Consider the following 26582-nt stretch of genomic DNA (forward strand, 5'->3'; position numbering starts at 1 on the left):
AGTCACCTCTTCCCTGTGGCGTCTTCCTCGTGGGCCTCCGCCTTCTTCCTCCTTCCGGCCCAAAATCCCGACTTCCTCCTCGGGAGCAGCTGCCACCAATTTAGAGAATCCCCCAACACCACGCCCCCTTCTCACGTGTATGTCTACCGTACATCCCCACCAGACTTGACTCATAACAGTAGTGTGTATCGTTTTTATGTTATTGGGACTACGGACGGAAACTAGCATCCTGCCCATATAATCTGGCATATTTACATGTTCTCATGTCCATTAATGTGCACTGTCCCGTTCAAATAAATAAATAAATAAATAAAAATGTTTAAAATTGTCTAATCAACCAAAAATTTCACGACCCCACTGCAGTACCTCCACGGACCCCGTAGGGGTCACAGACCCCCTGTTGAAGACCTCTGTTGTAGACTTGTGTCTGGGATTTCATCAGTGTCACTAGACTCAGACTGTGTGAGCTCAAAGGTTTGTATTTGTTGTTCAAATGTGATTAATTAATAAAATCACAAAGATGTTTCATGTGTCTGATCTTAATTGCTACACAGAGGGAGAAATTCCTGTTCACTCAAAAATTCATTCAGGTTGAACTAATGAAACCAGTATGGTGAAACAACAACTATTGATTTGACTCACGGAAAAAAAAGAACATGCATAACTGAGAGGGAATTCAGAAACACTGAGCACAAACTTCAGGGATGAACACAGACGAAGCAACAAAGGGCAATGGGAAAACACTGGGGTAATCAATACAGGTGAGACACAGAGGTAATCACAGGAGGGAAAGCAGAGGAGGACAAGACCGGACAAACAGGAAACCAGTCTCAATCAAGTGAAATGAAACTGTCTTTATTTCTTCATTTGTTAGTCAAATACCTACTAATTTCTTCTGTTTCAAGGGGTCTGTGTTGATTAAAAACTTCAATTATACAAAGTTTGGGAACTTGCAAGAGATAGATTAAAAAATATGGAATGATGAAACCATACTGTTGGTAAAACACTCCCGGTTTGTAACGCAGTCTCTCCATGAAAGATTTAGTCAATGAGCCAAAACTGAGATAAGTGAGAGCATCAATAAGGACAGAACCTCCCTCACAACCATAAAAGACATTATTCATTAGTCCGCCCCCCCTTTAACAATTAAATGGATTTCCATGTGTAAAATCGCTGGAGTGTTCCTTTAAGATCTCCTAAACATCTATTTGCTTTCGGAGACTGGGAGATCATAAATGTCTATAGGCCTGGAGCCTCCCGTCACAACACCCAGTACTTTGATGCTGATTGTCTAATGAAAGATAAAGCACTGCCTCATCTTATATAAAATGAGCTGCACTTCTGCATTCCTCACTTAGAATGAATTGGTCTCATTGTCTTACAAATGTCATGGTGCCAGTTGTACAAAGACAGAAACTGTCTCACATTTGACCAGTTTGATCTCGTTGGCGTGTTTGTGAAAACGCCAGAAGAATGTCGTGTTAAAAAAAAACAACACATCAGGGTCTGTCTCGAGCTTATTTGTTACACAGCACAAAGACGCCTCCTCATTAAGTGTGGGATCTCTTCCAGGAATCAGGATGTGCACGTTGACCTAACAGGTTCAGTTGTTTTATCCCCTACAGAGTAATAACTAAGAAAAACACAACAGCAACAGCAGAATCAGTGCAGCACCTTCCCCTCAGGACATCTGCTGTGTACTTTTGACCTCCTGAAGGCTTCAATACGTCTGAATAAATGAGCACAAAGGAGTAGTACGTGACTTTAAAATAAAATATCCTTGATATACTAGATACAACAAGCTGAAAACCGTCGTTTTTGAAGAATGTTTCGCTGACAAATACACAAACCACTTGAAGCACTTGCTACATTATCAACCTGAGTCTCTCCTCATTTGTAGTGTTTGGGAACACACGGAGATTCAAAGAAACACACACCGACCAGAAGCACGTTAGTTGGCTGATTGTGCAGGTTTCCTTCCCCCAGAGAGACTCAGAAAAACAGCGCAAACATAAAACAATGGGACTAGGAAGCAGTTCTGCAGTCGTCCCACACGGTCAAATCACTGGACAATTTAAAAGTGCTAAAAATAACCCTTTAGAAAGAGATAGAATAGTGTATAACTTACAGTGAATTACTACGGCTTATAAACACTCTGACGTCTCAGTGACTGGCAGGAAAATCAACGCCTATTTAATCTCTGTGTACTATCATTAAAATCAGAGGCTTCTTGTTATTCCAGTTTACTACAGCATTAATCATTTATAGTCGTACTGCTGATGGGGTTATAGAACCGTGCTGCTATCGACAGTAAGGTCAGCTGTTGAGCTTTCACTACAGCAGATGTTTCTTGTGAAGTGTTTAAGTTGTATTAGTCAAAGTAGTGCCAGACCACAACCCCAATCTTGTCATAAACTACACATCAGGTTCCGTAGCTCCAGACCCCAATTAGTGTAGCTAGTGTTGATGTCAGCAGCCGAGGGGTGGAAGACTTATTTCCAACCTACGATGTGAATGTTCTACCTTAGACATACTCAGTTAGGGTTAGGGTTATAACTCAAGATATTAATAAAGGCTTTACACATGCTTTCTTTTAACTGTCCACCCAAAGCAGGTTTTACAGCCTACATTTATACAGCAACAGTGTATCAGCGCTATAATACTAAAACAGACTGTTGAGTGAGTGATAACTGAGAAATATGATACAGTTCCAATTAAAATGAAGGAGTCACACTTCCTGCTAAAGGGAAGATGTATGACATTTACAAAACTGCCTCAAAACATGGTTGTGTGAACCACGGGTAATGGTTGACAGAAGTATTAGTTTAGTTTAATAAGTTTATCTGTATCAGGGACAATGTACAAAATAACATTAGTCTCAAAATGATTTAGCTTACTAGCTGCTTTCCATCCGTAGTCTCTGGGCAGGTGAGTAAGAACAATGAAAAGATAATAAATTGTCAACTTACGTAACAAAACAATACACCCACTCACACGTCACAAACATTCAGGTGCAAAACATATTTCATAACAGAAGGAAATAGGAACATACAGTTATTAAAATACTTCATACTTTGACAAAGTTAAAAATAATTTAGGTTTAAGATGAATGCTGACAGGACTGAGTCCTGCAGGAAAAAACATTCAAGTCTGTACAAAGTTTCAGATTGGTTGGGAGATTTGACGGCTTTAAAAGAAAAAGCAGAGCGACGCTGAGGGATGTTACAATCTCCACTTGAGACAGATCTTGAGGCTCTGATAGATTACACAAAGGTTGTGTACAGTGAAAGCAACAATTGTAAGGTCAGAACAACAGAAACTCTGGGTTTTCCAAGATCTCCTAAAAAACCAAACCTCTGTCCCCATTTGAGACTTCATGTCACCGATTGATACATGTGTTAATGCCGCCATAGAGAACAGTGTGTTATCTGATGTGACTCCAGTTGTCTTATCTGGCCAGTCTGAAACTGCGGAAGTCCCTCTGCATCCCTGAGGGCCTGTCATCAGACCACCATGATGGCTTCACTGGCTCTGTGTATAGTCTATTTGAACATGTTGCTGTTATTTGGCCTTAGACAGTACAGTCGCTGCTCAAGGGACCACTGGGACAGCATCTTAAAAAAAAACTGTCTTTTTGGATTCATGGAAACAGAATAACAATGTGAAAACACTGGGCTGCTCTTTCTCTTCACTTTTATTGCAATATGTGAAAGTATGACTAAGTGTTGAACATACCAGCATTTTTTAATTTAGCATGTTTCCATTGCACATACTGACATAAAATTTAGACCAGACGTTGGTTTTAACTAAATAAAACTGCACTAACTACAGAAATTGTAACATTCCAATCCATAAAGAAGTTATGTGCAATAAACTGTTTATGAAACCAGGAATTCTAAATGAAACCAAAGTCACTGAATGGAACTTTTCTTTTATTATTATTATTGTTACTGTTACTATTTCCAGTGATTTCCTGTTGTGACTTCATCCAACACTGATGCTATGAAGGTCAAGTTCTCCATTGGGTGTTGATACAACAAAGAAGGAACGAGTGTTGCATAAGAACTTATGTATGTCGGGACATTCAAATATCGAGCTGTCTCACTGTCCATCTCTGATCTCTGTCCCTACCACAAACATACCAGCAGGCCGGCCTGCCAGCTCCCGAGACCAGCACACAGCTGACTCAGCTGATTTAAAAAGTGTGTGCTTTTCCATTACTCTGGAGACTTTGTTCATCTGGCAAGGGTAAAAAAAAAATGCATATTGGTGCTGAAAAAGTCTGTCATTTTGTTAAAATTTATAAGGAATAGTTGGTCATCTAGGAAAAAACAACAACTCTTATTTGCCTTCTTGCCCACAGTGAGATTGATGCTGTAAATATGGAGCTGGAGACAGAGGCTTAGTGAGCTGCTCAGCAGAAAAGAGTGAGGCTGACAAAAAATCCACCTATGCCTTTAAAGGTTCCATATAGTGCAAGGTAAATGTCCATATATGTTTTGATTATAAAGCAGCTCTAGGTTCTATATTGTGCTGCGTTCACATGGAGTCCGGCAGACGGTAAACGGTAAAAACAAACAAACGGTCCGACGGCACGGCACAAGACAGAGTACTCCACCCCAGTACTTGAGTAAGAGTACAAATACTACTGGTCAAAATTTACTCGAGTAAGAGTAAAAAACTACTTGCTTTTAAAGGTACTTAAGTATCCAAAAGTACATGCTTTTAAATTTACTTTAAATTTCTTATTTTTCACATCAATGAATTACTATAATTTTTTCTAAATGAATTTAAGGAGCTTTTAACTCTAGTTTCTGAGAATTAACTCAGATGAGGCCAAGGATTTTCTGAAAGTTCCTCCGGATCATCATCAGATTCAGACTGAGACTCAGCCGATTCTTTTCTTTCTTCTCTGGATGCAGCCATTGTCGCGGTATAGTTTTGAGTTGACAAACAGTCAACAGTCGAGAGCGTGGCTACTTTGGCGGTATCCTAAGTAAAAATATCTGTCTTGGAAATGTATTCAAGTAAGAGTAATAAGTACCAAGAAAATCTAATACTCGAGTAAAGTACAAATCCTCTGGATATGTACTTAAAGGGATAGTTCACCCTAGAATGATATTTCGCTCATTATCTACTCACCCTCATGTTGACCAAGGGCTGGAAGAATTGTCAGAGTCCACCGTCCCTTCTCTGAGTTACAGGGGGTCTCGGCATAGCAGTGCATTTCAATGCAACGGTTGCAAAGGGACACCAGAGCTCTTCGTAAAAAAACACACACAAAAAAACATCCAAATACCTCCATGATGCTCGTATGTAATGTCCGTCTTGTGCTGAAGCCCCAAATTGCGTAATTGTCCCGAAAAAAATTAAATAAGTCTATATTTTAAAGGGATAGTTCAACATTTTTGAAAATTGGCCCATCGCCATGATCCCCCTAGTAATAGCAGTAGGTTCGTTACCTTTAATTGTTGGTCCAAGCTGCTTTTAGATCGGGGGAGAAGAATACCGAGCGGCGCAGCTACACTACGGAGGCTAATGGAATTTCTTGGTTTTGCTCATCAAACTCAGCAAATACACAACCAAAAAACTCAAAAACGCTGTGGTGGACAAGTTGTGACCTGCACATTTACCACGCTATGAGATAATAGCGGAAAGTTGTGAGATGGAGTTGTTTTAGAGGCAAAGTCGGACTTTACACTCTAGACGGCTGCTCGGCGGAGTGATTTCAAAAGCGCCTGTTTACTGCAGATACGTCCGTATACTACGGCACTGGCTGAGGTGCGCACACTGTGTCCCTCCGACCAGTGGTTCACTGAAGAAAGTAGTTCCGAGTATTTGCTTCACTTCTCTTAACTTTCCGCTATTATCTCATAGCGTGGTAAATGTGCAGGTCACAACTTGTCCACCACAGCGTTTTTGAGTTTTTTGGTTGTGTATTTGCTGAGTTTGATGAGCAAAACCAAGAAATTCCATTAGCCTCCGTAGTGTAGCTGCGCCGCTCGGTATTCTTCTCCCCCGATCTAAAAGCAGCTTGGACCAACAATTAAAGGTAACAAACCTACTGCTATTACTAGGGGGATCATGGCGATGGGCCAATTTTCAAAAATGTTGAACTATCCCTTTAAGCTTGTTTGTAGCGGAAGCTTCTCGAAGCTCCTCTTCCTGGTCCATCCAAATCTCGCGTGATTCGCAGTAACCGCACTGACGCCGGCGCAAATCACGCGAGATTTGGACGGACCAGGAAGAGGAGCTTCGAGAAGCTTCCGCTACAAACAAGCTTAAAATATAGACTTATTTAATTTTTTTCGGGACAATTACGCAATTTGGGGCTTCAGCACAAGACGGACATTACATACGAGCATCATGGAGGTATTTGGATGTTTTTTTGTGTGTGTTTTTTTACGAAGAGCTCTGGTGTCCCTTTGCAACCGTTGCATTGAAATGCACTGCTACGCCAAGACCCCCTGTAACTCAGAGAAGGGACGGTGGACTCTGACAATTCTTCCAGCCCTTAGTCAACATGAGGGTGAGTAGATAATGAGCGAAATATCATTCTAGGGTGAACTATCCCTTTAAGTACGGTAGCCTACTCAAGTAAATTTACTCTGTTACTGTCCACCACTGACGTGTCACCATGTTGCTATGGCAACGTCAACATACTCGTCGTACTCATACGTCACGTTCGGTTGAGGCAAAAGTTAAAATATTATTTAATATATATTTAAAATATTTGAACTCTGGACAGCATTGTCTTTCTGTAACATTGTGATGTCACAAAAAGCAGTCACTGCTCACAGTCTTGCCCTGAGCCACCATACCTGCACAAGCCTTCAGGATTTGGTTACTCTGGATCTTTTCCTGAAATCTTCAATATTTTTTTTTGATCGACCACAAAACAGTCAGCCAGTCAGAAGTAATGATCAGAGCTTCTCCTCTGATTCACTCACCAACCTGTTGTTATAGAGCCAAGAGAGACGTAAGACTTAATCAACACTTCAAATAAAACGTTGGGGTGTTTCACAGACATGTTATGGGACCTTTAAAGTTCAGATGTGTGCATTCATGTATCTCTCTTGTTCAATCCAGTCTCTTGGCCATGCCTGACACAAACTTTATAGAAGTTTAAGGCAAAAAAAAAAAAATCAGCGAAACAGAAAGAATGTGAATGTCCATCTTCCATCCAAGTCTTTGTGAGGAGCCACACTATGAAGTCATTGATCTATGCTGAGTGAGATCCGCAGGGGCTGCCAGAACAGTCAGGAGAGCCAGCACAAGGAGGATCTTGTCATGAACACATAGAGCGACTGTTTTAAGCCTAATGTAAATATTTCAATGGAGGAAAATCTTGTGTATAATTAGTTCAACTGTGCTGACGTTAGAAGAGGCTACCCCAGGCTCCCAAAAAAAATGCACTTCAATGGTGTTCTTTGACAAAAGGATGATGTTTTTTTTGGAGACATCCAATAAAAAGTGAGCTACTCTGTCTTTGTGATGCTTTTACATCTTTTTACTCCACTGGTTTGTTCCTTCAGCAGGTTGATACTTGTTCACAAACAGCTTACACAGAAGTGGATGAGTCGTCGCTGTCGGTAATCACTAGGAAAGTCAGGAACATGACCTCGGCTTTTGTGCCGTTTAATGTGAAGGAAGAGGCACCATTATGTCCACAATTCCTGATGCAACCAAGTACATTCAATTCATTTTCTTAGCGAGGGAGGCAAAGCACAGCAGAAATATGTGGGAGTGTAAATGTTTCAAAACACCCTGCCTGGGTTTTAAACAGAATATGTGTGTGCATGCACATGCATATCGCTCACACTGAGAAACATTGGCCTAGGGCTCGTGATGCAGTATTTAATTACCCTGCATGCCAGGAATTCTCAGATAGCCACACATGTACACTGTCAGACCGCAGAGCATTGATATCGGAAATGTAAACAGTATTTTTCCTCTCCTCTCACCTTTTATTGCAAACCGATGCAGATTAGCAGCAGTGTCTAACTCTGCAGTTTGATTGGCAGCAATCCTGATGGACCGTGCTATCTCAGTCTGAGGATCTGTGACTCTACTTAGACAATAATCAATATATTTGTTCCTTTGTTTGAACTTTGCTCCCCACAACAAAGAAAACAGTTCACATCACTTTGAGCAAACGTTTGAGCAGTTGGTGTGTGGACGTTGACACATGTGGTGTCCTTCCACAAAGTGATATCCGTCCCTCAGCTCTGCGCCTTCATTTGCATGAGTGCTGCATATTGATGAGCCCTATCTTTCCAAACACCCTGGAGAGATCTTTAGGCCACACCTGGTTCTTGACATGTCAAACAGGTTCATGGATGAGGTGAAAGCTGCAGTGTTACAGTGCGACAAACTTTTCACTGTGGTGGTGGTTATATAATTATATAATGAGTGTGCACAGTCTCATCATGTTTTGTCTTGCAGATTGATTCAAATGAAGGAGCGGACACACATGATCTCCAGTGTTTGCCCATCTTCCATGTTGCAATTAAAGGGATAGTTCAACATTTTGGCAAATTTGCCTGTTGTCATAATCACTATATGGCAAGGCAAGGCAATTTTATTTGTATAGCCCATTTTTTACAAACAGTTTGTCTCAAAGGGCTTTACATGGCATTGTAACAACATCCTCTGTCCTTAGACCCTCACATCCACTGAGGAAAAACTCCATAGAAAACCCTTTTAACAGGGAAAAATCTGAGAAACCTCAGGGTGAGCAACAGAGGAGGGATCCCTCACCCAGGACGGACAGACGTGCAATAGATGTTGTTGGGTAGGTGGATTGTGTATTTGATTAGGAACAAGGGACCGGTACCATTCACCTCCATTGTGTTCGCTGAGCAGCTTGTGTCTCTGCCCCGTGGATCTCAAAAACATCATGCACTGATGATTAAAGGTAATGAACCTACTCCTATGACTATAGGGACGATGGGAATAGGAACATTTATCAAAATGTTAAACTATCCCTTTAACGACATCAAGAAAGTAAATCAGGCTGCAGTGTTGAGTTTGGAACTCAATTGAATAATCAATAGAGTTCCACAAAAACCTGATATCGGTTCTGAATAAATCAGCCACTGAAGTTACAATGATTGGCTTTGCAGAATTAGAATAATACATGACTTATCTAAATGTGCAGTCACAGGAGAGGAACATAAAAAAATCTCAACAGTGAAGTAACAGGCTCAAGTATAAAAACCCTACATGTATAGCCATAACAAGGTATTTTAAGTCGTTTTATTTGTAGCAAATTACTGAACGTGAACATTGCATCAGTTGAGAATTATATCAAATTTGTGGTGGGCTACACATTTACTAAATTAACAAACATACATCAAAATAAAGCAGGGGTGTCAAACATACAGCCCGCGAGCCAAAACCGGCACGGCAGAGGGTCCAATTCGGCCCTCAGGATGAATTTACCAAGCGTGAAAAACACATAGAAGACAGAAGAGGTATAATATTGTTGAAATTGTACATATTTTATATCAAGAAATTTTAGGTTGTTTATAATATGTTTTATAAAGCATAGCTCATAACTGTAAACATCTTCACATACTAAAACAGACTGAGAAATTCAAAGTTCTTTTTTATTCCTAGGTTATCATGCTATTATTTTACTGGTCCGGCCCACTTCACATTGCTCTGTTTGTGGCCCCTGAACTTTGAGTTTGACACCCCTGGTGTAAAGTTTGTGGATACACAGTTCAGTTCAGTGTGTGTGTGTGTGTGTGTGTGTGTGTGTGTGTGTGTGTGTGTGTGTGTGTGTGTGTGTGTGTGTGTGTGTGTGTGTGTGTGTGTGTTGGCAGCTGTTCACCTGCACAGATGAGAAACCGGTCAAACTGAAGAGGTGGGCCCCTCCTCGCTGTTTTTTTTCTTTTCTGGGCGGATCTTCGCTGCTCGTCTCCACTCCCCTGCTCCACTCTTCACTACTTCACCACTCACTATTACCCCGGCCGTGTGTGTGTGTGCACGTGGAGATAGATAGTCTACTAGGGCTGCGGTAGCACGGCACGCGCGCTCAGCACCGCTTTGTAACTTTACTTTTGGCGCTGTTATGTCTGGAGACCAATGCCGGCAGCAGACGCAGCAGCGGCAGCAGAAGCAGCAGCAGCAGCAGCAGCAGACCGTTCCTCTCCTCTCTCCCGCGGAGCAACAAGAAGCAACGTTTTGTTAAAGCCTACAGACCTGCTGCTGAGAATGAGTCCCGCATAACTTCGCCTGTTGTTTCCTCACCCCCTCCTTCTCTCATTCTCCCCCCCTTGTCCCGCGCTCTCCAAGTTGATTCCCTGCACATAAGTATGGTAGATAAAGGCCCCTTGTTGACTTCTGCCATTATTTTCTACCTGTCCATTGGGGCAGCAATTTTTCAAGTTCTGGAGGAGCCCAATTGGAAGCTTGCTGCAAAGAAGTATAAAGCCCAGAAGGATAAAATACTTGAGGACTATCCGTGTCTGACGCAAGATGATTTGGACAGAATATTAGAGGTATGGACCCCCTTCTTACATTTTTTGACACTTTTCCTTTCTGAATGTGGAGAAGCACGTTGTGTGCAGCAGTCCACACGGAGATGGTTTCACAGTGAATCACTTGGTTCTGGTGTGTAATTCTGTGCTGCTCCTCTCTAACTTGAAAAGGGTGACACATGAGGGCTTAATGAGCCTCAGCTGGTGCGTCCGCTGTCTCCAAAACACCAACAAACCTCCGGGGTGAAACGACAAGTTGTCAGCTCATGGTTCAAACACCCTCACCTCTGTCTGAAGGCTTCAAGTTGATTTTTGTTTTCTTTTGGCATCAAACATCATGAATTGACATTAAATGTTCCTACTGTTGGGAAGTTTTTGCAGTTTCCCCCTCATGTGACTTGTCATAGATGTTATCAGCTGTTATCTTTTGGTGGGGTTCTTGTATCCATGGTTAATGGGGGGATAATTATTTTATTACCCAGATGATTTAGTTTGGTCTTGCAGAACCAGGCAGTAATCTGTCTGGGGGCAGTGATACTGATAGCAGTACCTCCTCTCTGCAGTACACGGTGTTCTATTGCCGGCTTCTTCTTGTCAAAATTGCAATTCTTTAACTAGTAGTAAAGCCGGTGCCATTGACCCCTGTGCTGTAACTGAGAGCACTGGATGAACACAGTAAGTCAACACAGGTGGTTTCCACAAGTGTGTAGGCTTTCACTTTCCCCCCCTCCTTCTTCTGAGAGTGACATGAAGATGTGATTATAAGTTGAATGTGTATGACTTGACAGTGAATTCCTGTACAGACAAGACACATCAGGTATTATAGAAATTGTTCGTGGTTGGTCATCGTGTTTCTTTTCGCACTTGCTAATGTTTCCCAGAAACACGTCTCAACCTGTTCCCCTTTTTGGGCCCTCATCAGTATTGGGGAGATTTACTTCGCTCCCTTCCCCCCCCCCCTTTTTTTTTTTGCTTCCCCTCTGCTTATTCTTTTTGTGTTGAGAAGACTGAAAGGGATATGCCCCTGAACCTCCCCCACTTAATGGCACCTCTCTAACGGCCAAATCCCTGCAATGGCTTCAGGAATAATATGGTTGGGAGATTTTGGAACAACAGCTGAAAGGCTTTGGATTTAGTTTGAAACCTGAGAAGCCACTGGAAGTGAAACTGTACGAGTCCTGCTCCTCTGTGTCCGACCACTTAAAACCACCAGAGGTAGACTGTGTGTGATATTAAATCATGTTGGGCTTCTTAACCCAAACCCCCAGTCACGCTTCATTCCACATCCACCAGTATTTTTCTCTCTCTCTGTATGTTTGCCAAGACACCTGCTGCAGTGGCTTTGGAGTCAGTACATTAAAACAGAGAAACACACAGTATATCGCCCTGGAGGTGCCTTTATCAGCCTCATTTGTGTCGGGAGCAGAGCTTCTATTAGGTTTCCACTGTGGAAACTATGCTCGGCTGGTTAACAATTAAAATATATATGAGAGAAGGCAACACTCTAATAAAAGTTAGTCTCCTCTGTTTTTATTAACAAGGAGTTTACTATTAACTATAGGTTCCTTGAAGTGGTCATAGTTTATAGATTGGACTTTATGGCCCATCAATGTTGGCTCTTGAGAGCTGGTTATAAAAGCAGTTATAAAACTTGCAAGAGGAGGCGAGGGTGCATGGGTAAGGGGTTTTGGGGGTGGGGTGTTTATTTAGCTGTATGATAATTTTGTAGGCTGCAGTGTGTCTGTTATATCACCTCTTGTCATTAGTTTGACTGGGGTGGACAAAATAATAGGAACACCTGTTGATATTCCACTTTCTAAAGGATCATACAACTGAATCAACACCTCTTCAACAAAGACAAAACATTGTGAGAGCAGTTAACACTGTGGTTCCCAACCCTTTTTTGGCCCGTGACCCCGTTTTTGACATCACACATTTCTCAATCAAGAGGCACCAGCTCAGATATTCTTTTATGCTGCATTTTATTTGAACTCAATTTATATTTGAGAAAGTGAAAGTATAGACTACAGTTGTTTAAGATTGTGTTTGGTGTTTTTAATCATAATTTTAAAGGGACAATGAGGAGTTTTGGAAAAGCGAAGTGTTTCCACACTACATTTATGAGCCTCCGCACCGTGAAATTCTTTGACCGGCGCAAGACAGACTCATGTTTTCATTCATCAAGAATTAAAGTCAGAGGTTCAAAGACGATCACATACCGTCGTAGTTCCCACCATAAACGGAGATTCGGCGGCGTTATTCTCATGACTCGCCACGAAACCGAAAGTAAAGAAACGCTGGTCAGCTCGCCCAGCATTTCCACCACCACTAATAATAACAAAATAACGATAGAGACAAAACGATATATTTATCAAAAATGGGCCCATTAACAAGTGGTAACGTAGATTCATCCACATTAATATGAGACTTTTTTATTGTCGTGGAATTTTTCATTCTGCCGATGGAGAAACTCCTCGTTGTCCCTTTAAAAAGAATAATAATTAGTTTGAAAAATATCTTTTATCAGTATTTGTTTTTTAATCAATTACTAGACATTTCAGGCGACCCCAAGGTTGGAAAACACTGAGTTAACCACAGTGCTGTGCAAGTCAAGACCGCATTAGTGTGTGAAGCAAAAGTGATTTAACACTTACACTGAAAGTGAGCACCTGACTTCAACACAGTTGATGTAATGTTTTTGGACGTGCAGAAGGCGTAGGTTCTACACACCCTACACTTAGGGTACATATTCAGGTCAAATTCTCTGCAGGCAGCACAACAGCAGCCACGTGCCCTAGTTTTGTGCTGAGGAAAGAGTCCTGAGTCCTGGGGTGAAACAGTCACAGAGAAACCAGTGACACACACACCTCAACGTTTCCCAGAGTGCAAGTTTTCTTTGCACTTGTTGTGTTGTGGCTTCTCAGTTTATATCATTTCTCTTGCATGGCTACAAAAACACATGACTCAAGATCACGTTTGTATGGCCAAATGAGAAGTTTGCGAATGCTCATCAACCCACTGCTGTCACATGCTCAAAAGTGAAACACGGCCTCTGGTTGGGATGAAAGCACAACCGAATGAAGAAGTACACTGTGTTTGGGGGTAGTTAACTTTGTCATGTGTCTACGATTGTGTGGCGGGGGCTAACGCTCCGGCATAGTCGAGTCTTTCTTCTCGTTTTGCAATGTGTTGGGGTAAAATGAAGTAATTGAAGGTAGCAGTCAAATTTAATGTCATACGTTTAGGTTTAAGGAGTTAACTGGCAAAACGGCTCAGTCTTTATTGCCCTTGTTTACTTAATTTGACTTTACTGCAGGCCCTTATGACTATACAATGTCAGCACAGTGTGAGAACGTCTGCATCTCAACAGCCAGCACTCTGCACTGTTCAGGTAATCAATCAAGTCCATCAGATCCTGTCCAGACAAGTTGAGTTGGATTAAATGTTAATCAGCTCCACAAAAAAAAAAAAAAAAAGAGGGAAAATGGCATATGTGATATTTCATGTTGTAAACAATAAAATCAGCTAATGGTATAATAAGCTTAGCTGAGCAGATGTAAGATAACATTGTTTTGCTGTCTAGGGACTACAGCTCGGCCTCTTCTGTCTTTACCAAATACCAGAACAGGCTGCAGCTTTGGAATAAGTCGCAACCTTTCCAGTTTTTTTCCCCATCTCTTGGAAAAGTTCTTTTCCCCGGCGCTCACTGTGTTGGATCTTTGACTGGTGCACCCGCTCAAATCTCAGCATTGTTTTTTTCCAGAGGCGCTGTGTTTGCAAGTCATCAGGCTCCGTATCAGAAATCAATAAATAATGACATGGACGAGCTTTGAGTGATTTCATTGTTTGCGTCTCAGTCAATCCTGCCCACACGCAGCTGCTGCTCCCACTCTGCAAGTGGAAAACTACCTCGGAGCTGGAGCGTGTGCTGGATCACCAGCTGCCCTGATAACACTCCGTTTGTCATTGTGCGTGTTACTGTTCAGTGGATATTGGAGTGTGGCGGTGGTGACCTGCTAAGCCTGCAGTTTGGCAATAGTTTTACTCCCGCGTGTGTTATTTCATGGTGTTTATCAGTGGCACACACTTTGTACAATCACCGTGGATCTGCTGATTTGTTTTAACGAATCCTAAATGTGTGTATTCAGTTGGCAAATTGTTATTGCTGTAATCGTCTAATTCAGAGAATGTTCGAAAAGTTTTTCTATTCCCACCTTGTTGTTGTGTCTCTGCAGTGTCATCTTCTGTTTACTGCAAATTATCAAATTCCGTGTTTGTGGACACGCTTGTCATTTGTAGTCAACTCCATAATTTGTGTTGGGTGAATGGTATTCCCGTTTTTTTTTAGGATGTAGGAATCTGAAATGTCAGCAGGCGTTTTTTACAAGATCATTTTATGAACAACTCTGAGGACTATTTTAACAGTCATGAAAACATATCCACTGCAGCGCAGCCTCCAGACTGTAAAGTGACATTTTCAGATGTATTATTGTGTTTGATACAAATAAGTGTAATATATTCAACAGGAGCAGCTTCCACTGTTGAATTGATCAGAGAGAGGATTTCTTGCTGCCATTGCTGTTCTACCTCTTCAATACTGAGGTCGTGTCAACATGAGGTTCACCATTAATGAGCTAGGCTAAGGCTAGATCTTGTTTTTGTGTGTTTTATTTTATTCAGTACATTGTCAAATATTACTGTAAAATGTATTTAATAAGATTACAGTTTGGTTTAGTTTCCATTTTCTATTTGATCTTTTCCATGACTAACCTGGACAATAACATAAAAACCAAGAGCGTGGTGCATTTTCTTAAGGTCATGTTGGTTTTTCCAGTGCTGTGTTGGAGGCTAATTGCCCCTCTTATCTTGATCAAGAACACTAGACACTTTATTTGATCCAGAACATGTTTAATGAAATGTCAGCAGAGGTCCACCATGTTGGCAGCTGTGGTTTGACCAGAGGTCTGAAGAAGCCACAGTTCCAACTTCCTCCTGCTTGAGGCTCACCCTGACACACTGCCCTAACATAATCTCTCCTCCCTCCCCAGTGCTGGGGCTTTTTGCCTTGTTCACAGGGTCATCTGTGCCCTGAAGTGACCATTAGTTGACCAGTCATTGACCCTCGAATAATGAAAGACCTTGTGTGTTGCCGGGCCTGTTCAGCCGGTCCATGGAAGCCATGTTTTGTCCGGTTGGTTTGGTTACCACCACGCCTTCCTGGGAGGCAAACGCCAAAACAATTTGACTGTTAGCAATGCAGGATATTTAAATATTTGTACTAACATGAAAACATATCAGTCTTTATCCTGAGTTTTAAAGGTCATCCTTGGGCTCTGTGACTCCCCGCACCCCCATGATTTAGCCTGCACTCTGCTCTGATTGTATTCCTGTGAATCAGCAGTTTGCATGTCTCAGACTTCAGCACTTTTTATCTGGCAGACAGGCTGAACATGTGCAGAGCACCCTCATTAGGCAGGAGGAAGGTGCATGGCTGAACGCACACGCACACACACACCGCAGACATGATAACACTGTCACTTTTTCAAATGCACGTCAAACACCGTCACCTGTGAGGGAGGGGTGGTGGAGGGAGGGGGTTAGCCTTTGTTGTCTCCTTGTCTTAAAACACACGTCAAACTCAGGGCCCCGGGGACCAGATCCAGCCTGCGATAAGATTTTATGTGGCCCATGAACAAATCCCACAATACACTGCAACAGCTACCGTACGGTTATGACCAAGCAATAGACTGACAAGCGCCAAGCTCCTATCCGGTATGGACAAAATGACATGGGAGAAAAAGACTAGGCTAAGTCTATGTGTTTCCTTCTGTTGTCTGTTTTACACGCTTTTCTGAAATCACAATACAGTTTTCACCAGTTTGTTCATATCTGATCTATTCTCATTTTGCTTGAAGTCACCATTAATGAAAAACAATGTTATTTTTATTTTTTATTCATAATATCCTCATTTAATTCTATTTTATTTTATTTAGAACTTTTACAATATGCTGCCTGTTTAAATTCAGACATCTGATTGAAGAGGAACCATGCAGGATTTTTAGCTCAACTATGCTACATTTTTACCTTAATTAAACAGTGTCAGTGTAATTGTGATGGTTAAATCGCCTAGCGTCTCTTGGCTGAAAACCAACCTAGAGCCTCCGACCCGGTGTCCCAGCTCTCGTCTCTGCGGCACCGACACACAAACGTAACGCGCCCCGTAACCCGTAATCTCTTGTTGATGACAGATAAGACTACACACATTGTAACATTGTATATGATGTAAAACGTTATGTACCGCTCTATTGATTGATTTCTCGCTGGCTTCATTGTAAACAAATGCACATGGCTAGGAGGAGGATTACCAAACAACGGAAAAACGACCAGACTTACGTAGTTCCCCTTTAAAACAATGTCAGTTTTAGTCTGTTCAATAAATGTCAATACTAGCCGCCGGCTTGCGACATACTTAGTGTTTTACATTTTGGCTCAATTGTATGATTGAGTCTGATCCCAGAGAGAGAAGAGAACCCAGGTGTTACAGCATCAACAACCTCTTCATATACCTTGAAAAGCCATAGTCTTATATACTGTATGGCACCGTGGCCTACGCCCACTTATTGTACATTCCCCAATGAAGCCATAACCTTCTACCCCCACATGCACAGAAAAATACACATTTCCCTCAACAATAACATGTCCCTTCTAATTATAGCCATACTGTTGCTTATTGCACAATGGCCTAAACAAAGATTTTGCAGGGTGCTCTATGCTCTTTGCTATTAGTTTTTTTTTTTTTTTTTTTTTAATATGTGGTTTCATTTCATACAACTGGTGCAGCTGTGGTATTGTTATTGTAAATGTTATAACACTTAACCACACGTATGCATTCTTGGTGTGAAAGGTGAACGTGTGTTCTCTTATATTTGCTGTGATGCAGTCTGCTGTGGTGCATCTGTGTTTCCGCTCTCACTGGGGGAAAAAAAGACCTTAAATGTACTTTTTTAACACAGAAGTGTCTTCACATTGCATTGCATGTCGACTGTTTATCTGTATCACCGTGGTGTCAATTGGTTCATTGACTCAGGTCAGCGAGGGGATAACGCAGTAGCTGGGTATCAAACCATCCTGTAATCAGTTTAAGCCAAACAAGATTTTATCCCGAGCGCAGCCAATAACAAGTTTACCCCATAAACGCACGCAGTCATTACAGATGCTGCGAAACTGTCAGGGGGGGTTGGTTGGTTGAGGGGGGGTTGGCAGAAGTGCGTAAGCTCCGCTGAAGTTTTTCCTCTTTAATTTCTAGTCATGGTTTGAGAACAAACTCGGTTGACGCAACTGTCATTCTAAAGCCCAACGGAAGGCTCTTCCGCTGGGCTTTAGAATGAATTAGAATTTAGTGTTTGAACAGACAAAGGAACACCCCCCGACCCCCCCCCCCCACCCCATGTGCCCGTAATTACACTGCAGAGCTGTCACAGACCTGTTATTATTAAAGAACCAGGCATCTTCCAGGACTTTAGGGCTTATGTGAGTTTTTCCAACCCATGCACATTTCCCCTCCTGCGAGCACACTCGGACAATGAGGACCTTAAGTGTGTGCGTGTGTGTGGGTGTGTGGTGGTTCTGGTGGGGTGGGGAGGGGGGGGGAGCATTGTCCCAATACACATGGCCGACTGTTTGCGAATACCCATGAGGAGCGGTCCGGTTTCTGCTGCGGCTGTTCCGGCACACATTTGGATGGGAATGGTTTTCTGTCTCCCTTTTTTTGGGGGGGGGGTTTCAGCAGTGAAACCTCCTAGAAAGAGTGAGCTGACGCATGTCATACTGAAGGGGGTCAGCGGTACACTGCAAAAACTCAAAATCTTACTGAGAATATTTATATTATTTCTAGTCAAAATGTCATTTCTAGTCAAAATAAATCTAATTCTACTTAAAATAAGACTCATCACATTTGAAACGTAGCTTGTTTTTAGACACTTTTTACTTTAACTTTTTTCAAGCAAATTTTCCGCTTTAAATAAGTAGAAAAATCTGACAGTGGAGCAAGTTTTTCTTTCTTATTACAGCTACTTGTTTCAAAAATGTGTTTGAAACAAGTGAAAATTATCTAAAAACAAGTTCATTTTTAGGTGATGAGTCTTATTTTAAGTGGAAATAGATTAGTTTTGACTAAAATTGAGACGTTTTGACAAGAAATAAGACAAATATTCTTGTAAAGATTTTGAGTTTTTGCAGTGTAGAGCCCCACATGACCCCCTCACTCTAGGTTGTTGTTTGTCAGTGCAACTGGGGATGTTGGGGAAAAGGCAAAACAAACATCAGAGCAGCCACTGAATGATCACCTGCTGCGTCTTAATCTACATATCAAGTGATTATGAAATGGCTGTTTAGAGATGCAGCGCTTGCCTTCCTGTTTCCTTACCAAAGTAAGCAGTGCTTGGAACTACTAAGCCCCCGGGTTAAAGGCGACCCCCTAGGGTGCCGGAGTGTCGTTTCAGCTCATCAGTGCTCCTCCAGATACCATCAACGTATCTCAGGAAGGATGTGGTGGAAGAAATGGAGCTTGCATACAACATACTTCCTGTCTTCATTTAACATAGGCAGATTGTAACTTGTCTAACCTTTATAACTGCCTTATTGATAAAAGTCACAAGTTGTTATTTTGCTTTTTAAATGAACTTCTCCTGAATGCATTTCCACCTTTGTCTGAGTTGTGTTGTTTTTCTTGTCTCCTCCTCAGGTGGTGTCCGATGCTGCGGGCCAGGGGGTCACCATAACCGGCAGCAAGACCTTCAACAACTGGAACTGGCCAAATGCCGTTATCTTTGCAGCAACAGTTATCACCACTATCGGTAAGTGCTTTTTGAGCTCTGTTTGGAAAAGAAGTTTGTTTGGTTTTTGTTTTTTTTTCCAGTTGTTTTCGTCAAACTTTTTTCCTAAAACGTTAAAGACAAAATGAGATTTAGCAACGTGACGGTGCTATCAGGCAACTTAACACTGTCTCACTGTCGTTGTGACAAACTCTGTTACGATCAAATGTTGGCTAGGTTTACTAGTCTGTATATCAGTTGACAGCACCACACAGAGATATTCCTGACAACTTAAACCTATTTTTTTTTAAAGGATATGGGAACATTGCCCCCAAAACATCAGCAGGCCGTGTGTTTTGCATCTTCTATGGGCTGTTTGGTGTGCCTCTGTGTCTCACCTGGATCAGTGAGCTGGGCAAGTTCTTTGGTGGCAGAGCCAAGCACCTGGGCCAGTACCTCACCAAGAAGGGCTTTACACTGGTAAGCTGTTATGGGCCTATTTTTGACTAAACATTTGTATCGCTTTAAAAATGTCTAACTTAGACTTTCTTCTCTCTTTTGCAGAGAAAGGCTCAGTTTACATGCACGGCTATCTTTCTCCTCTGGGGTGTCCTGGTCCATTTAGTCCTCCCTCCTTTTGTCTTCATGTCCCAGGAGGGCTGGTCATACGTAGAGGGCTTGTACTTCTCATTTGTCACCTTGACCACCATTGGCTTCGGGGACCTGGTGGCAGGTAAGCAGAGGATAAATGCTTTATTTATTAAAGGGATAGTTCAACATTTTTGGCAAATTGACCCATTGCCATAATCCCTATAGTCATAGCAGTAGGTTTGTTACCTTTAATTGTCGGTGCAAGCTACTTTTAGAACGGCGGAGCAGAGCCGTGTGCTGCTCAGAGCTACCATACGGAGGCTCATGGGATTTCTTGGTTTCCCTCATCAAACTCATCAAATACACAATCCAACAACTCCAAAACGCTCTGGTGGACAAGTTGTGACCTGCACATTCACCACGATATGAGATAATCATGGAACGCTACGAGACAGAGTTGTTTTCGAGGTAAATACAGAGACTGCTTGCCAAAAAAATGCTCCTGACGGGAACGCGCATCAGTGGTTTTGCATGAATTTCCCTCTAAAACAACTCCGTCTGGTAACATTCTGTTATTATCTCATAGCGTGGTGAATGTGCAGGTCACAACTTGTCCACCAGAGCGTTTTGGAGTTGTTGGATTGTGTATTTGATAAGTTTGATGAGCTAAACCAAGAAATCTCTGACCAGCTTGCGACTCTGCTCCGCCATTCTAAAAATAGCTTGCACCGACTATTAAGACCTACTCCTAAAACTACAGGGATTATGGCAATGGGCCAATTTGCCAAAATGTTGTGAGAAAATGCTGGAGAAGATGAGTGGGCTTTTGATCGCCTTGAAAATATCACATTTAAATGACTTTGTTTTGGAATGTAATTCACATGGAAGCTTTGCCCCTGCAGGTGTGGACCCAAACACGGAATACCCGACTCTGTACCGCTACTTTGTGGAGGTGTGGATCTATCTGGGCCTGGCCTGGCTGTCTCTGTTCTTCAACTGGAAGGTGCGGATGGTGATCGAGGCTCACAAGGCCTTGAAGAAGCGCCGCAAGCTGCGCAAGTTATCTCTGGACGAGCTCCGGCACTACAAAGAGTCTCACAAGGCCTCGCTCCGTCTGTCGCCGTCTCCCAACGACGTCAACATCTTCAGCTTCCTGTCCAAGAAGCAGGAGGGATACAACGACCTGATAAAGCAGATCGGGACCAAAAAAGCCGAGCGGACCGCCGGCAGTACGGGCGGCAACGCCAATAAGACGAAAGACATCAATCGCTCCAAGAGCTGCAACGACGCCCCCATGTTCAACACCATCCTCAGTCTGGACCGCTCGCCGCGCCAGAAGAGACGCTACAGTTTCAGCGACCGCGTCACCGTGGCCTTCTCAAAGTCCAAGAACTACCTCCTGGGGTCGGATAACGGTTTGCTGCTAACGGATGATCACGTAGAGGGTGACCTAGACCTGGACCAGGACCAGATGTATGAGAACCAGCTGGACAAGGACGTGGACCTGGAGAGCCGGGGAGCGGGAGACTGTGGGTCAGGCGGTCGAAGGACATGGGACTCTAAAGACTACCACCACTTAACCTTCCAGAACGCAAACATTACCTTTATCGATGAGGAAAACTTTCTCAGCAATAACTTGGAGGAGGAGGACGACGACGACGAAGACGGCGACGATGACGATTCTAAAGCAAAACTATCTATAACCACATGCGATGAAAACATTGAAACGAATTCCAAAGAGGAGCAGAACTCTGAATCTGAAGGCTCTGTGTTCACGAGTGACGGTTCAGAACACAGCCACTCGTATGAGAAACTCGTAGAGGAATACGCAAAGGAAGAGAACACAGAGTCTTGAGACGCTCCGGTGTTAAACCGGTGTGTCAGTACGTCTTCCTGGTCTTCCTGTCGTTGACCTGGTTGGCATTGAAGTATTTGTATTCTGATGTGAGGAGGATATCAGATGTCCCACTGCACTTTTGCCTGATCATGAGACTGCAAAGCCAAGAACAAAAAAAAAAATAGACGTTTTCTATTTTTTTTAAAAACACGTTGACTAATTTCAAAGTTGAGCTTCCTGTGAACTCTTGAACGCTGTCCAGCATCCTAATGAACACGGAGCCCAGAGCCCGGCATGTAACCCCAGGAGTGTCGAACATCTGCTCGTCTTCTACGCAGTTTGAGAAACTATTGTATTGTCCAATCTAAGAACAATTTTCCATGGTTGCATGGAAATGTATTTGATTCCCCCATAGTTTCCTCTATGCATATTCACCATATTGGTGTTTTAATAGTATTTATTAATGAAGGACATTGTAGCTTTTTATAAAGGAAAAGAAAAACTACTTGGGTTTATATGTCTTCTCATTGCACAATTCTACCAAATGAGGACAGTTCAAAGTCCACTCCATTGCAGATTGTCTTCTAAATCTGAGCCAAGTGTTTGTCCTTGAAGAAAAATGTTGTGAAAGAAGGGTTATGGGCCAAGTTTTTTTTTTTCTTTGATATTTCATTTCTTTATTTTGTGAAGTCCTTGATAAACTTGTGTCTGAGATTGCTGTTTATTGTGGCTACATGCCACAGAGTTGTGACTACGTAACAAGGTCATCGACCACATGAATCCTGAAACCAAACGAGAGAAAAATCTACAATTTTAACAACTGAGAAGCAAAATATCCAGTTATATTTTTTTGTGTGACTCCCTTTGCCAGTGATTTGTGCCACTGTGACACAGCAGATGCACTCAAACTGGTTTTGCCAACGCATACTTGTGCAGTTGTTTTTTTGCTGATGACAGCATGACAAATGTCAAATGTGTGGCTTCAGAGCCCTCTACCATGGCAGTGCATAATGGGCCTGAAACTCTTGACAGCGGCGGTGCTCTGTCTGTTTCTTTAGCACCCTTTCATTTCATTGTATTTGCCATGTAAATGTTGGCTGAGGGCCTAGCAGTAGCCACAAACACAGCTCCACTCAGGACACGGCCTTGCTACTTGTGTTTGCCTTAGAGGGGCTCGCACTGGCATGAATGACTGAAGTGCCGCAGTATGACAGGCAGCCAAGGTTAACCTGTAACGGATCAATGCTCTCTTGACGTGTGTTCTGGCCATGAGACAAAGTCAGCAGTATTGGTGCTCTCGGTTATTGTACAGTATTTTTTTCTTTTTCTTTTTTGTTTCATGTGAATACAGCTGGACTTTTGAGACCAAAATTTGTCTAAAAATATCAGTGTAAGTCCATTGCTTTTCAGTCCTCTGTAAGAACCCTCGGCTATCCTGCTAACTCGCTGTCCTTTTTGCACATTTTAACTCGCTCACTAAAACGTTCACCAGTGTTATTTTGAATGGTAAAATGGCAGCGACGCAGTGTCACACAGGGATACTTAAAATTTCAAACCAGTCATTCATGCCAGATTCAGTTAGAGAATACTGTAGACTCTAAATATACTCCAATGCCTGACCATCCTAACTCTGCCTTGGTGCCTCACTGCTGTCAGGCGAAACTGTCTTAAATCCCCTGCAGTACAATGTGACATCTATTGAATGTACTTTGCAGCGACTGAAAGGTGTCCTCTTACGCACTGGGTGTTTACCCTCCTGTATTTCCCATCAGGGCCGTCACTTTTTGTGTCTTCTCTTCCTCTTTCTCTCACTTTTCACTGGTTTTCCTGGAGCGTCTCAGTGCAGCATTGTTATGCAGCCATGGTACTTGTCAGGACTGAATTTCAAGCATGTCTCTAGATCATTAACCAAGAACACATTAGGCTGGTTTAACCTATTGTCCTGTCTTAGGTTTAACCTATTGTCCTGTCTTTGTGTTTCTTTTTGTGTTTCTTTTTGTTGTTGTTGTTGCTCCACTGTGTAAAAACTCCAGTATAGTTGTGCAGTTGTCTGTTTTTTTTAACATTAAATTATTTGTGTTTGTATATAAATTCTAAACAGAAGTGTAAATTTCATGTAAAATAAACATTTAATAAAACCTAACTGTGTGATCATTATATCTCTAACAGCTTTCGGCCTGGAAACGTAGGATTGGGAATGTCAACCTTTTTTTTTTTAGTTCAACAATTTTATGGAGGTGCTTGAGTGACAGCTGAAAAAACTTTTTATATTACATATACATTTTAGAACAGTTCTCTTGAATGTCATGCAGCAGTTTTGTCTTTTGGGCATGTCCACATACCAGACTGATTATGTACCTGGACAAAAGACAATGCACAAATTACATGTTTTTATTTTTACTAACAGTTGACTAGTGTTCTACCCTTGGTTCACAGCCAAACTCTTCTTTTATTGGCTGTATTTTAGAACAGCGTAACTAAATCTAAATTGAAAATGTAAGTGAGATTGCAGCAGCACCATAATAAAAACAGCTGCTGTTTTCTTGTGGATAAACTTTAACCTTCGTTCAATGTCAACAAGTTCATGTGCAAAATTTGCATGGCGTATTAACTTGTTATCATAGTGACACCTGGCATTGCTTGTAATTCACACACACTTCAAGGTCATGCTGTCGGGACGAGTGCCCCGCGCTGCAGAAGGAGCAGAAAGCTGAAATGCAAACGGAGCCATAATGGCAACACTGGATGCAGAAACATGACAAATGTTCTGTACATGAACGGAGTGAATTCCTGCACATTATCTGAGCTTGAAATTTCACGGGGCCGATTATGCAAGATTGTCAGTTGACTGGAATGTGGATGAATATTTAGGAAGCGTCGAGCCAACGGCTGTTGACATTTCCTGATCTGACAAAAAAAGGCGTGAGATTAGCATGTGCACAACAGTCAGTTGTTGTTAGCGAATCCACCACAGACAGAGACCTGCCAATATGAAGATTTTATATTCATTAATGGGAGGGAAAGGGCAACACTGTAATACATATATGGCGTTATTGCTCCTCACTCTGATTGTGTGTGATTCACAGCTGAAGAATCTGCTGTGGAAACATTTTACATAGAAATCAGCATCCGTGTGTGACTGGGTTGGGTGGCATCATAGAACTTTGCCCCTATTAATGTTTAGCTAACGCTGACGCCTTTACTGATGCTTGTTACTGAACCAAGCTGGAGACAGAAAATCTGCTGAGTCTGGTGGAAGCCAGACTGTCTCCTGTTACTGTGGGAGTAGATACAACACAACTCCACCAAGATCCTCATGGTGAAGATGGAGAGATTGTGTCTACTATTGATGCTGCAGCCACTGTTGTTTCATTCTACCCTTTTTTTTTTTTAAAGGACAGTATGTTTCATGGTTGGCATCTTAGTCTCTAAACTGCTACAGCACTCCCTAAAATGAACAATCAAAGTGGAAAATCCAGTTAAACTGCATTTTAATCAGGAGAAACATAATTCCCAGTAAACTTGCATTGTCATGTGCAAAACAAGAGTGAAAAAATGTGAGATGTGGTGATCAGACCGGGAGCGTACCTATGTTCCCCAGGTCCTATGTTCCCCGCTTTTCCCAAAAAAGGTCCTATGTTCCCCGCTGTTGCTGGTCGATGGACTCTCTCTACTTATCTGGACTCTGTCTATCTGGCCTGTCTAGCCTCTACCTGGTCTTTTTACTAAACTTAACCAACTCCTTCTTCATTGCCTAAGCCCAACCAATAGGATTACACCTCTCACTCAAAGTCACAACTCAACTTCTCACTCAAAAATAGGCAAAAATCTGCAAAGTCACAACTCCACTTCCAGGTATGCCTACAAAAATTGCATGTTCCCCAGGTCCTTTGGGGGAAAAGCGGGGAACATAGAACCCTTTTTCTAAAGAAGGGTTCTATGTTCCCCAGTCACATACACAGAGGGGAACATAGGACCCTTTTGGGGAAAAGCGGGGAACATAGGACCCTTACTTAGAAAAAGGGTCCTATGTTCCCCGGTCCCATACAAAGTGGGGAACATAGGACCTGGGGAGGGATGATCCCATCAGACCCTGTGGTCATGGCATTTTATTTGAAATGGATGCAAGGCTGTGAAAAGTATAAGAAGATACTGGACTCTGCTGAGGAGAATGCTGGCGGTCTGGATGTGGACTGAGCCTGGTGCTGGGTTTAAAGACTGGAGGAGGTGTATGGGATGGAGTGAAATGACAGCTGGCTGCAGAAGGGAGGAGAGCACGTTTTAAAGCGTGATTGGCTAATAGAGACTGTGGTGAAATAGAATTGGGTATGAAGTCAGTGGACTACAAGCGCACAAAAGAACCGTGACTGAATGAGCTCTGATGTTCATTTATAGCTTATGAACCTGGGTTTGATGTTTCAGATAAAGCCTTCTTTATAAAATGTCTAATCCACAACAACACCAACAACAAACACGTGCTGATGTTATTTTAAATAAAAGTAGAGCGGTTGGCTTAGACTTTATTATAAGAGACTATAAACAGAAGCAAACTACCCATCAACTGTTATTAGATTCTGATTGAAACAATGTTAAACTCTGATTGAATACACAATATCCTCTTCAAACCAGTGGAGAGAGCACAGACAAAAACACAGACACAGAAATCTTTCAGTTAAACTAATCAAGACCATTTGAAGTCAGATCACAGATTACTTTGTACTCTTGTAGAAGTCCATAAGTCATAATAAGAATCTAATCAAGAAAATAGGTTTTCACGACCTTTAAATTATGTCAACAGATTTTAAAATCTGAGTTGGTAAAATATTCTTTCCCCTTTTTGGATTTTAGCTTTAC

At 42.1% G+C, this 26582-nt stretch overlaps 1 protein-coding gene across 1 annotated transcript; it reads left to right on the forward strand.

Moving 5' to 3' along the window:
- Positions 1 to 9970: 9970 nt before the first annotated feature.
- Positions 9971 to 23856, forward strand: LOC311005768 (potassium channel subfamily K member 5-like). Its single transcript, XM_083998325.1, has 5 exons — positions 9971 to 10508; positions 19231 to 19342; positions 19614 to 19780; positions 19865 to 20033; positions 20794 to 23856. Exons 1-5 carry the CDS (start codon positions 10323 to 10325, stop codon positions 21744 to 21746), a joined length of 1587 nt encoding a protein of 528 aa, XP_083854451.1. The 5' UTR covers positions 9971 to 10322; the 3' UTR covers positions 21747 to 23856.
- Positions 23857 to 26582: the final 2726 nt, after the last annotated feature.

Source organism: Trachurus trachurus (genome assembly GCF_905171665.1).
Source record: "Trachurus trachurus genome assembly, chromosome: 22".
NCBI classification, from domain to species: Eukaryota; Metazoa; Chordata; class Actinopteri; order Carangiformes; family Carangidae; genus Trachurus; species Trachurus trachurus.

Bases quoted from the DNA above. Each gene is read 5' to 3' on its own strand.
- LOC311005768 (XM_083998325.1), top strand. From the start codon at position 10,323: ATGGTAGATAAAGGCCCCTTGTTGACTTCTGCCATTATTTTCTACCTG. The intron at 19,343-19,613 runs GTAAGTGCTTTT...TTTTTTTTAAAG, and splicing joins AACAGTTATCACCACTATCG to GATATGGGAACATTGCCCCC. The intron at 20,034-20,793 runs GTAAGCAGAGGA...TTGCCCCTGCAG, and splicing joins CTTCGGGGACCTGGTGGCAG to GTGTGGACCCAAACACGGAA.